This window comes from Lagenorhynchus albirostris, chromosome 19 (assembly GCF_949774975.1).
Source record: "Lagenorhynchus albirostris chromosome 19, mLagAlb1.1, whole genome shotgun sequence".
In the NCBI taxonomy this organism is placed as follows: Eukaryota; Metazoa; Chordata; class Mammalia; order Artiodactyla; family Delphinidae; genus Lagenorhynchus; species Lagenorhynchus albirostris.
The window spans coordinates 5,226,612-5,239,647 of NC_083113.1; the positions used below are offsets into that span (position 1 = coordinate 5,226,612).

Here is a 13,036-nt window from a genome sequence, read left to right on the forward strand (position 1 = left end):
TGAGCGGAATGGACACAGCTCCCGCAGGTCACATGTGGTGGCTGGAACCTCCTCGCAGTTAGGGATTCACCCTCTGATGAGCCTTTCACTTTTGTCCCTTAAAAATAATTTGGCTCAGTGTAAAATTCTTCCCAATTAATTCCCTGAAGGTATTTCTCCAGTATCTTCTGGCATCGCCTTTTGGTACGGGGTAGTCTGGTCCCAATGAGCTTGTCATTCTCTTAATGGTCATTTGCATTTTCTACAGGAAGTAGTTTCAGGACATTTGTAGGGCCCCAGGACAGTCGTCCTTGATTTTTTTCAGTTGAAATTTTCACAAAATAGAATTAACCATTTCGAAGCGTACAATTCAGTCTGAGATACTTTTTTTTTTAATTTAACCTTCATTTCCTTAATTTACCATGAAGGGTCAAGATACAGATGTCACTTTTAAATACAGGCGTCCTAGCACTTAGTTGGCCTGTCCTCACATCTGAAAAATGTTCAATTCTTCATTTCTTTGGCCGTTGTTATACGTCACGACCTTTCCTTCTGACACTTACAATAGATATGACGTGGGCCCTCCTCATTCTATTCCCCAAGTATCTTGAATTTCCATTTCTGGTCTCTCTAACCTTCATTGTGGAACATTTCCTCGATATTGTATTCAATTCCATAACTGGTCCCTCAGCTGTCTTGTCCTTGATGGGGTGACTTTTTTAATGTGTTCATCCTACTGGATTTGTCATCTCTACCTTTTCTAACTCTTAATAACTGCCCTTTCTTCTATAAAATAATCCATATGGTTGCCTCCCTTTATTTTTCAGATACTTAAACACGCTTAATTTAAATCGACTGTCATATTTCCCTACTGATTCTTTTTTTGCATATTTTTATTTCAGCAAAGCCACTAATTGTGTTGTGATACAATCAAGATATTCACATCAAGTATGTTCTACATTTTCTTCACCTCTTTATTGGTTTCCTACTGATTCTGTTTCCTTGCCTAGGACACCCCCATTCGTCAGCAGACGGCTGTCCGTAGCACTGTCATCATTACTAGGGTCACTGTGATGTCCATTCCTGTTACAGGCTCTGCCCTCACACCCCCGGTCTCTCCTAGAAGGCTTCTCCCGGGGCTGTCCTGGGAGTCAGGCTGACCAGGGGAGACTGCTGCAGCTGCTCTGCCCCGTGCTGCCCACCGTCTCAGACTTAGCATCTGCTCACAGCTGTGGCCTCAGGGATGGCCCAATGGGACCCTCACACTCTCACGAGGGTGGACGCCCAGGGCTGACAATCGTGGACTGAGTCTGTTTCACGCCACACAGGGGAGGTGGCTCAATGCTGACCACGGGCTTGGGGCAGTGAGCAGAGCTATCCCAGTGCCCGTCCAGAAAGGTGGCGAAGTGGGGCCGCAGCTTCAAACTTCACCTGGAGCCCTGACCCCTCCCTGCCTGTGAGGACCTGGGTCCCTCTCTCTGTCCACACAGGTGGGAACCTCCTCCCTATGACCCTCTTGATGATCCCGGTCAGCGGGGGCCACTCAGCCTAGTTCCCTCTTCTTTGGTCTGGTTCCCTCTCCATTTGGGGAACTTTCTTTCTCTTTTTCTGCATGTGTCTTTGGGTACGTGTTTCAGAAATATTCAAAATAGCATTTCTCAGTGTTAGGAGCAGAGGAGGGCTCTTAGGTGGGCACCACAATCACCCACTTTGCCGTGGAGTCTGAGCCCAGGATCCTCTCATGTCCCACCCACTGCTGTTGTCACCTGCTCTGGAAATTAACAATGGTGATCCTGCAATGAACCTGACACCATTGAGCTCACAGCCACTCTGAGGAGTGGGGCTCGCGACAACATGCAGAGGAGCAAACTCAGGCTCAGAAAGGGCACTGCCCTCACGGTTACAAGAGCAGTGGGGACAGAGTTAAATAGAGACGTTTTCCTTCAAAGGGAGACCTCTAACTCAAATCAAGGTCCCCTAAGTTCCAGGCAGGACGACAGGACGGGGAGGAGAGCCCTGTCCAAGGATCAAGGGCCACCGCGCAGGCAGGAACGACTCAGGGGCTTGTTCCCAGGAAGGTGGGGTGGACGCTGTTGCAAGAAAAAGGGAGAAGTCCCTGAAGGGGGCTGAGACAGAAAGCAAACCCACACTCTGGGGCCAGGGGAGCAGGCATGTTTCCTTCCTTATTGCCCCGAACTTCTCCTCTGTGCTCATTGCCACACTGACCTCCACGGAGCTGTAGGCAGATGTTAAACGTGTGTCTCTGCTGATCTGAGCTCTGCGGTGCAGCAGGTTCCTGCAACCTCCCTGAAGCATCGCCAGGGCCTGGGTGACCCCTGTCCATGGTGAGGACCCCACAGGGACCTGCCGATGGACCGGCTGAGGACGAAGGAGACCCAACGGGGAGGCTCTGAGAGGGAAAGACGTGCTCGGGTCACCCTCACCTGGAAGGGGCGTCTCAGGAAGACACCGGCTCTGTCATGGGAATGAGAGCCAGGCTCCTGGGGAGGGGCAGTTCCCCTTCCTGTGGGGCTGCTGACGTGACAGCCCCGTGACGGGGAGGACCAGCCTCCCACTGGACACACCCTCGGGTCTCCGTCCTGAGGGCACCGTGGTCTCCTCCATCTGCACCGCCTGGACCACAGGGACGAGACGCCATGACCCCCAGCCTCACGGCCCTGCTCTGCCTCGGTGAGATGGAGGAGGGGGAGGGGAAGCCCCAGCCAGGGACGGACCCCTCCCCACAGCCAGGCTGCTCTGTCAGGAGACCCCAGGACTCAGGAGGCTCACGGGTAGGAGAGGCGCTGCTCAGGATTCAGGGCGAACCTCTCACAGGGGTCTCTCTTCCAGGGCTGAGTGTGGGCCTGAGGACCCAGGTGCAGGCAGGTGAGTCTGTCCCCAGGTGTCCCACCTCCCTACTGATCATGGGGACAAGGGGCCACCCCCAGGCAATGGGGTGGGGATCAGCAGTTCTGAGCTGAAGGAGGGAGAGTCCGGGAGGTTGGGAGCTGAGAGCTGGGGACCTGGGGGTGAGGATGTCTTGTGACCCAGCCTCTGATGTCCTTCCAGGCACCCTCCCCAAACCCACCATCTGGGCTGAGCCAGGCTCTGTGATCCCCTTGGGGAGCCCCGTGACCATCTGGTGTCAGGGGACCCTGGGGGTCTCGGAGTTCCATCTGAATAAAGAGGGAAGCTCACGTCCCTGGGACATACAGCCCTCACTGGAGCCCGGGAACAAGGGCAAGTTCTCCATCTCATACATGACACAGGACTATGCAGGGAGATATCACTGTTACTACCTCAGCCCCACTGACTGGTCAGAGAGCAGTGACCCCCTGGAGCTGGTGGTGACAGGTGAGAGGACACTCAGGGGTCCCAGCCTCAGGCTCTGCCCTCAGGAAGGGGGTCTGCTCTCAGGGGTGTGTCCCTCTCACAGCCCAGCCCTGGAGGAGGAAAGGGGCGTGTGAGCCCCATTTCACAAGCTCCCTCCTTCTCTCCTAGGGGCCCACAGGAAACCCACCCTCTCAGCCCTGCCGAGCCCTGTGGTAACCTCGGGAGGGAACGTGACCCTCCAGTGTGGCTCATGGCAGCGATTGGACGGGTTCATTCTGACTAAGGAAGGAGAATCCAAGTCCTCCTGGACCCTGGATGCACAGCGAGGCCCCCATGGGCAGACCCAGGCCCTGCTCCCCGTGGGTCGCGTGACCCCCAGCGACAGGTGGATGTTCAGATGCCACGGCTTTTACAGGAACACCCCGCAGGTGTGGTCAGCCCCCAGTGACCCCCTGGAGCTCCTGGTCTCAGGTGAGGAGGTCCTCCCCGGCCTCACACACTTTTTGAGGCACGAGACAGATTATTAGATGCTTTTCTCCCAGGATTGTCCCAGATGAGAGGGTGGGGTGAGGGGGGAGCAGGGCGCACAGGACAGAGACACAGAGTGTGAGCGACAGTGAGGCCTGGGGACCAGGATGGGAGAAGGGGCTTCATGGGAGGAACCAGCCCCTACAGCCCAGGGCTGGTCTTCCCCCAGGTGTGTCTGGGAAGCCCTCCCTCCTGACCCCACAGGGCCCCGTCGTGGCCTCTGGACAGAACCTGACCCTCCAGTGTCGCTCTGACGTCGGCTATGACAGATTCGCTCTGTCCCAGGAGGGGAGACAGGCCCTCCCCCAGAGCCCTGGCCGGCAGCCCCAGGCTGGGCTCTCTCAGGCCGCCTTCCCCCTGGGCCGGGTGACCAACACCCACGCGGGCCGGTACAGATGCTACGGTGGACACAACCTCTCCTCCGAGTGGTCGGCCCCCAGTGACTCCCTGGACATCCTGGTGGCAGGTGAGGAGCCAGCGGGTCAGTCAGGGACCCAGACTCTGCACAGGCCCTGCCGGGGGAGCCCCAGCTGGTGATGCTGGGACCAGGCGTGAGGGGTCCCCAGGGAGGGAGGGAGGGAGACAGACAGAGACGGGGGTGGGCAGGGAGAGGGAGAGACTCGGAGAAAACAGAGACAGACAGAGATGAGGGGCCTCAGGGAGGCCCTGCTGAGTCGCAGTTCGGAACCAGGGGGCGGGCAGCCCCTCACCCCCCTTCCTCTCTCTAGGGTGGTTCCCTGACACGCCCTCCCTCTCGGTGCAGCCGGGCCCCCTGGTGGCCTCAGGAGAGACCGTGACCCTGCTGTGTCAGTCACGGAGCACAAGGGAAACTTTCCTTCTGTCCAAGGAGGGGGCAGCCCGGCCCCCAGTGCGTCTTAGATCAAAGTACCGAGGTGGGCATTTCCAGGCCGAATTCTCCATGAGTCCCGTGACCTCAGCCCACAATGGGACCTACAGGTGCTACAGCTCACTCAGCAGTAACCCCTACCTGCTGTCACACGCCAGTGCCCCCCTGGAGCTCGCGGTCTCAGGTGAGGGACCCTGACCCTGTCCTGTCTGACTCAGTCAGCTCAGGGCTCTGTCCCCAGAAATGTCTGAGGCAGTAATGAATGAGGGGACACACTGGGCCTCCAGAGAGGAGGACATTCAATGGCCCCTGACTCCAAAGTCTCATCACTGGATCCTGGGTCCTCAGCTGTTGAATCAGTGGGAACTCCCAGAAGTAGGAGAATAAGATTATAGGGTCCAATCTCAGACTGAACACAGAACACACAGCACTCAATTATTTCTGTCTTAAGAGACCACTTTTCTCACTGATCCTGAGCACCGGGGGCACAGCCAACTCTGTTCCAAAGTGATTCAAAAGCAGGTTCTGAATTCAAAGAACACATGGAGGCTGAGAGAACCCAATGAGGAGAGCAGAGGGAACCTGGCATATTAGAGGAAGGGTTCATTAAGGAACTGTGTAGAAGCTGTAATATGAGAATTGGAGGCAGTGACGACACAGAACCCAGGAGAAGGGCTCGTGTCTCCCCAACTCCTCACTCACACCCTCACTTTACGATTCTCATGAGCAGCTGACACCATCCACCCGCCACAAATCAAGTCAGACGCCAGCAGTGATTAGTAAAAGAAATCCTCAGTTATGGGGCTGGGCTCCGAGTTTCTGTCCTGTTGAGGACAGAACAAAAGGAATCAGTACCCTGGGTGGTCATCCAGGATTCAGGAGTGACTGGGATCTGCTCTGACCGTGTGATCTCTCGTCCAGAATCCCTACCCTCACACCCGCAAGACTACACAGTGGAGAACCTCATCCGGATGGGCATGGCCGGCTCAGTCCTGCTGGGCCTCGGGATTCTGCTCTTTCAGGCTCAACACGGCCACGGAGGAGCCCAAGAAGCAGCCAGGAGCTGAACACAAGAGGGGACCGTGCACCGTCCGAGTGGTGGAGCCCTGTCACGACCTTATGTGCCCAGGAGGTTCTGGAAGAGAATCTGCAGCACGTGTTGTGTGAACTGTCTGACCAGGGAGGGAGAGACATGGTGTGGGTGCAGGAGAAGGCCCGGGAGTCCCTGTGGAGGACTGGGCCTCGGATAACCATGGTGCCTTCCCTCCCCACCAGCGATGACTCTCCCTGACTGCCCCGTCACCTCTCACCCCTGTGACGTGAGGCACATCGCACACGGCAGGTCTGTGTCCACACCTTACACACCTTCATGCTCTGGCCCACTTTCATGTAATATATTTGGTTGTTTTTAATTTCCACATTGGCTGCTGTGTGCTATTGACCTCCATCCCTTCAGTCAGAAACAGAATGTCGTTTAAGTAACTGAACAAATGGGTGAACTTGGGGTCCTGTTTCGAACAGATAAATCCAAAACTCTTCCCTAAAACTCTCTCTGGACCCCTCAAGCCCTTCTCTCCTCGTCAGATGACACCTGGTATAGTTTCTCCAGAAACACCATTAGTGTGAAGGAACACCGTGGCGTTTGAAGTGACAGCCAGCTGCTGTGCTGGTAAACGGGCTTAGGAATTTATCATTTTGTAAAAAGCCCAGATGTGTGGCATTTGTCTCTTTCTTCAGTGTAAATCCTCTCTTCGGGCTTCCCTGGTGGCTCAGCGGTTGAGAGTCCGCCTGCCGATGCAGGGGACACGGGTTCGTGCTCCGGTCTGGGAAGATCCCACATGCCGCGGAGCGGCTGGGCCCGTGAGCCATGGCCACTGAGCCTGCGCATCTGGAGCCTGTGCTCCACAACGGGAGAGGCCACAACAGTGAGAGGCCCGCGTACCGCAAAAAAAAAAAAAAAAAAAAAGCTCTCTTCGTGGCCAACCTCATGGTACGCGTATGAATGCGCTGAGGCAGAGTGGGGAAGTAATGCGTAGAATTGTCTTTCCCAAAGAACTGAGCCTGATCCAGCTGGGGCACAGCTCAGTGATGACCCTGATACACACAGATGTGTCCTTTATATAAAGCATCGCGAGTAGATCGTTTCCACTTCTGCTTTATGCCCTGGTTTCCATGAAATTATCCTAGTCCTAGGCCTTTGCATCCTAGTCCGTCCCCATGAGAGGCAAAAGAGAAAACAATGGAAATATCAGTTGTGGGAGAAAACACTGAGCACTTTAACTCCCAGTACATTACTGGTAGGTGTACTAACTGCCTCAGTCAATTTGGGGATTAATAAGAATTATCGGTTAAAAGGAGAGACACACAGCTCTGACCCACAGTTACATAACTTAGGGAACAGGTGGACATAACCATGAGTATACATTCAGGAGAACTGTGACAGAGGGGTCGTTCATATTAGACAAAATCATAGAAACAGATCTCACCAAAAATGAATGGATTGTTATACATATGCAACCCAATTTTATATGACAGAAAAATACACAAAGGTAAACGGCTACAATAATACAGATCAATTTTCAAGCCTGATGGTCAGTAAGTAAAGAAAAACTATAAGAGTGTACTTCATTACATCAAATTCAAAAGCAGACAATGTGGGACCCAACTAAACAAAATAAGAATTTAAAGAGGAAAAATAACAATTGATACCAGAGAAATACAAAAAATCATGAGAATACTATAAACAATTCTTTGCTAACAAACTGGACAACCTAGAAGAAATGGACACGTTTTAGGAACATACAGCCCACCAAAACTGAATCGAGAAGAAATAGTTAACTTTGAATAGACTGATCACTACGACTGAAATAGAATCTGGCATGGACATATATACACTACCAAATGTAAAACAGATAGCTAGTGGGAAGCAGCCGCATAGCACAGGGAGCTCAGCTCGGTGCTCTGTGACCACCTAGAGGGGTGGGATAGGGAGGGTGGGAGGGAGACGTAAGAGGGAGGAGATATGGGGATATATGTATATGCATAGCTGATTCACTTTGTTATACAGCAGAAACTAACACACCACTGTAAAGCAATTATACTCCAAGAAAGATGTTAAAACAAAAAAAAAAACCTCCCTGGAAACAAACACCCAGGACTGGATGACCTCATGAGAGAATTCTGACAAACATAAAAAGATCTTACGCTGAGCCTTCTCAAACACTTCCAAATACTGAAGAGCAGGAAACAGTCCCAAAGGCATTGTCTGAGGCCACAATCACCCTGATACCCAAAACCAGACAAAAACACTGCCAAAAAGGAAAATTACAGACCAATATTTCTGATGAATATAGATGCAAAACTTCTTAACAAAATATTAGCAAACCGAATCCAACAACACATAAAAAGAATCACACACCATGATCAAGTTGGATTCATGCCAGGGTCACAAGGATGGTTCAACATACACAGATCAATCAGTGTGATACAACAGATCAACAAAAGAAAAGACAAAACCGATTCCGCACGAGGAACTCCAGTTGGAAGAGCCAGGTGCGAGGCCTCTGCACGTGGCCCCCTGGGAGCAAGTGAAACCAGACTAAACACAAAGGAAAAAACAAAAAGCCATCGCAGAGCTGTGACTATTTTCAAGGCTACTGTTTTTCTCTGTGAAACACACTGCCTTTGGGGCAAACCAAGGAAGAAGCTGGTGATTCTCATGTGCAGCACAGAAGGACAGCCACTGCAGGCCAGCCTCCCCAACTCTGAAGGCACTCCAGCCGTGTGGCTGACAGGGTCTTGGTGCTCCAGCCGGGTGTCAGGCCTGAGCCTCTGAGGTGGGAGAGCTGAGTTCAGAGACCACCTGGCCCCATGAAATATCAATCGGTGAGAGCTCTCCAAGAGATCTCCGTCTCAACGCTAAGACACAGCTCCACTCAACGACCAGCAAGCTACAGTGCTGGACACCCCATGCCAAACAACTAACAAGACAGGAACACAACCTCACCCATTAGCAGAGAGGCTGCCTAACATCATACTAAACTCACAGACACCCCAAAACACACCACCAGGCATGGTCCTGCCCACCAGGAAGACAAGATCCAGCCTCATCCACCAGAACACAGGCACCAGTCCCCTCTACCAGGAAGCCTACACAACCCACTTACCAACCTTACCCACTCGGGGCAGACACCAAAAACAATGGGAACTATGAACCTTCAGCCTGCAAAAAGGAGACCCCCAACACAGTAAGTTAAGCAAAATGAGAACACAGAGAAATACACAGCAGATGAAAGAGCAAGGTAAAAACCCACCAGACCAAACACATGAAGAGGAAATAGGCAGTCTACCTGAAAAAGAATTCAGAGTAATGATAGTCAAGATGATCCCAAATCTTGGAAATAGAATGGAGAAAATACAAGAAACGTTTAACAAGGATCCAGAAGAACTAAAAAGCAAACAAACAATGATAACACAATAAATGAAATTTAAAATTCTCTAGAAGGAATCAATAGCAGAATAACTGAGGCAGAAGAATGGATAACTGACCTGGAAAATAAAATAGTGGAAATAACTACTGTAGAGCAGAATAAAGAAAAAGAATGAAAAGAATTGAGGACAGTCTCAGAGACCTCTGGGACAACATTAAATGTACCAACATTCAAATTATAGGAATCCCAGAAGAAGCAGCGAAAAAGAAAGGGACTGAGAAAATATGTGGAGAGATTATAGTTGAAAACTTCCCTAATATGGGAAAGGAAATAGTCAATCAAGTCCACGAAGCACAGAGAGTCCCATACAGGATAAATCCAAGGAGAATCATGCCAAGACACGTATTATTCAAACTATCAAAAATTAATTACAAAAAAAAATACTAAAAGCAGCAATGGAAAAGCAACAAATAACATACAAGGGAATCCCCATAAGGTTAACAGCTTAACAGTTTCAGCAGAAACGCTGCAGGCCAGAAGGGAGTGGCAGGACATATTTAAAGTGATGAAAGGGAAAAACTTACAACCAAGATTACTCTACCCAGCAAGGATCTCATTCAGATTCGACAGAGAAATTAAAACCTTTACAGACAAGCAAAAGCTAAGAGAATTCAGCACCACCAAACCAGCTTCACAACAAATGCTAAAGGAACGTCTCTAGGCAGGAAACACAAGAGAAGGAAAAGACCTATAATAACAAACCCAAAACAATTAAGAAAATGGTAATAGGAACATACATATCGAAAATTACCTTAAATGTAAATGGATTACATGCTCCAACCAGAAGACACAGGCTGGCTGAATGGATACAAAAACAAGACCTATATATGCTATCTACAAGAGACCCACTTCAGACCTAGGGACACAAACAGATGAAAGTGAGGGGATGGAAAAAGATATTCCATGCAAATGGAAATCAAAAGAAAGCTGGAGTAGCAATTCTCATATCACACAAAACAGACTCTAAAACAAAGACTATTACAAGAGACAAAGAAGGACACTACATAACGATCAACGGATCAATCCAAGAAGAAGATATAACAATTATAAATACTTACGCACCCAACACAGGAGCACCTCAATACATAAGGCAAATATTAACAGCCATAAAAGGGGAAAGCGGCAATAACACAATAATAGCAGGGGACTTTAACACCCCACTTCGCCAACGGACAGATCAACCAAAATGAAAATAAATAAGGAAACACAAGCTTTAAATGATACATTAAACAAGATGGACTTAATTGATATTTATAGGACATTCCATCCAAAAACAACAGAATACACTTTCTTCTCAAGTGCTCATGGAACATTATCCAGGATAGATCATATCTTGGGTCACAAATCAAGCCTTGGTAAATTTAAGAAAATTGAAATTGTATCAAGTATCTTTTCTGACCACAACACTATGAGACTAGATATCAATTACAGGAAAAAAACTGTAAAAAAATACAAACACATGGAGGCTAAACAATACACTACTAAATAACCAAGAGATCACTGAGGAAATCAAAAAACACCTAGAAACAAATGACAATGAAAACACGATGGCCCAAAACCTATGGGATGCGGCAAAAGCCGTTCTAAGAGGGAAGTTTATAGCAGTAAAATCCTACCTCAAGAAACAAGAAAAATCTCAAATAAACAACCTAACCTTACACTTAAAGCAATTAGAGAATGAAGAACAAAAACAACCCAAAGTTAGCAGAAGGAAAAAAATCATAAAGATCAGATCAGAAATAAATGAAAAAGGAATGAAGGAAATAATAGCAAAGATCAATAAAACTAAAAGCTAGTTCTTTGAGAGGATAAACAAAATTGATAAACCATTAGCCAGACTCATCAAGAAACAAAGGGAGAAGACTCAAATCAATAGAAGTAGAAATGAAAAGGAGAAGTAACAACTGACACCACAGAAATACAAAGGATCATGAGAGATTACTACAAGCAACTCCATGCCAATAAAATGGACAACCTGGAAGAAACGGACAATTTCTTATAAAAGCACAACCTTCCGAGACTGAACCAGGAAGAGACAGAAAATATAAACAGATCAATCACAGGCACTGAAATTGAAACTGTGATTTAAAATCTTCCAATAAACAAAAGCCCAGGACAACATGGCTTCACAGGCAAATTCTATCAAACATTTAGAGAAGACTCAACACCTATCCTTCTCAAACTCTTCCAAAATATAGCAGAGGGAGGAACAATCCCAAACTCATTCTGAGGCCACCATCACCCTGATGTCACAAAAAAAGAAAACTACAGAGCAGTATCATTGATGAACACAGATGCAAAAATCCTCAACAAAGTACTAGCAAACAGAATCCAACAGCACATTTAAAGGATCATTCACCATGATCAAGTGGGGTTTATCCCAGGAATGCAAGGATTCTTCAATATACGCAAATCAATCAATGTGATATACGATATTAACAAATTGAAGGATAAAAACCATATGATAATCTCAATAAATTCAGAAAAAGCTTTTGACAAAATTCAACACCCATTTATGATAAAACTCTCCAGAAAGTAGCCATAGAGGGAACTTACCTCAACATAAGAAAGGCCATATATGACAAACCCACAGCCAACATTCTCAATGATGAAAAACTGAAATCATTTCCACTAAGATCAGGAACGAGACAAGGCTGCCCACTCTCACCACTATTATTCAACATAGTTTTGCAAGTTTTAGCCACAGCAATCAGAGAAGAAAAACTAATAAAACAAATCCAAATCGGAAAAGAAGTAAAGCTGTCACTGTTTGCAGATGACATGATAATATACATAGAGAATCCTAAAGATGCTACCAGAAAACTACTAGAGCTAATCAATGAATTTGGTAAAGTAGCAGGAGACAAAATTAATGCACAGAAATCTCCTGCATTCCTATACACTACTGATGAAACATCTGAAAGAGAAATTAAGGAAACATTCCCATTTACCATTACAACAAGAAGAATAAAATACCTGAGAGTGAACCTACCTAAGGAGACAAAAGACCTGTATGCAGACAACTATAAGACACTGATGAAATAGATTAAAGATGACACAAACAGATGGAGAGACATACCATATTCTTGGATTGGAAGAATCAACATTGTTAATGACTATACCACCCAAAGCAATCGACAGATTCAATGCAATCCCTATCAAACTACCAATGGCATTTTCCACAGAACTAGAACAAAAAATTTCACACTTTGTATGAAAAACAAAAGACACGGAAGAGCCAAAGCAGTCTTGAGAACGAAAAACGGAGCTGGAGGAATCAGGCTCCCTGGCTTCAGACTATCCTACAAAGCTACAGTAATCAAGACAGTATGGTACTGGCACAAAAACAGAAATATAGATCAATGGAACAGGACAGAAAGCCCAGAGATAAACCCACACACATATGGTCACCTTATCTTTGATAAAGGAGGCAAGAATATACAATGGAGAAAAGACAGCCTCTTCAATAAGTGGTGCTGGGAAAACCGGACAGCTACATGTAAAAGAATGAAATTAGAACACTTCCTAACACCATACACAAAAATAAACTCAAAATGGATTAGAGACCTAAATGTAAGGCCAGACACTATAAAACTCTTAGAGGAAAACACAGGCAGAACACTCTATGACATAACTCACAGCAAGATCCTTTTTGACCCACCTCCTACAGAAATGGAAATAAAAACAAAAATTAACAAATGGGACCTAGTGAAACTTAAAAGCTTTTGCACAGCAAAGGAAATCATAAACAAGACGAAAAGACAACCCTCAGAATGGGAGAAAATATTTGCAAATGAAGCAACTGACAACGGATTAATCTCCAAAATATATAAGCAGCTCATGCAGCTCAATATCAAAA

General features: G+C 47.6%; 2 protein-coding genes across 10 annotated transcripts in view; one reads left to right on the forward strand and one right to left on the reverse strand.

The window, feature by feature from the left end:
* CDC42EP5 (CDC42 effector protein 5) overlaps positions 1 to 13,036 on the reverse strand; it is a 145,081-nt gene that overhangs the window by 74,131 nt on the left and 57,914 nt on the right. Inside the window, exon 1 of one of the 9 annotated variants that reach the window (XM_060131334.1) lies at positions 2,206 to 2,331. The exons of the other annotated variants lie outside the window; for them this stretch is intronic. The gene's annotated coding sequence lies outside the window, so the exon portion shown is untranslated. Of the gene's footprint in view, positions 1 to 2,205; positions 2,332 to 13,036 lie in introns of those variants that run through there. 9 annotated transcript variants of the gene reach the window in all.
* On the forward strand, positions 2,567 to 6,145 carry LOC132509781 (leukocyte immunoglobulin-like receptor subfamily A member 6). Its single transcript, XM_060131232.1, is given in 8 exon segments — positions 2,567 to 2,670; positions 2,830 to 2,865; positions 3,049 to 3,333; positions 3,481 to 3,783; positions 4,010 to 4,306; positions 4,569 to 4,871; positions 5,609 to 5,719; positions 5,722 to 6,145. Coding segments are annotated over 8 exon segments (1,626 nt in total). The 5' UTR covers positions 2,567 to 2,636; the 3' UTR covers positions 5,979 to 6,145.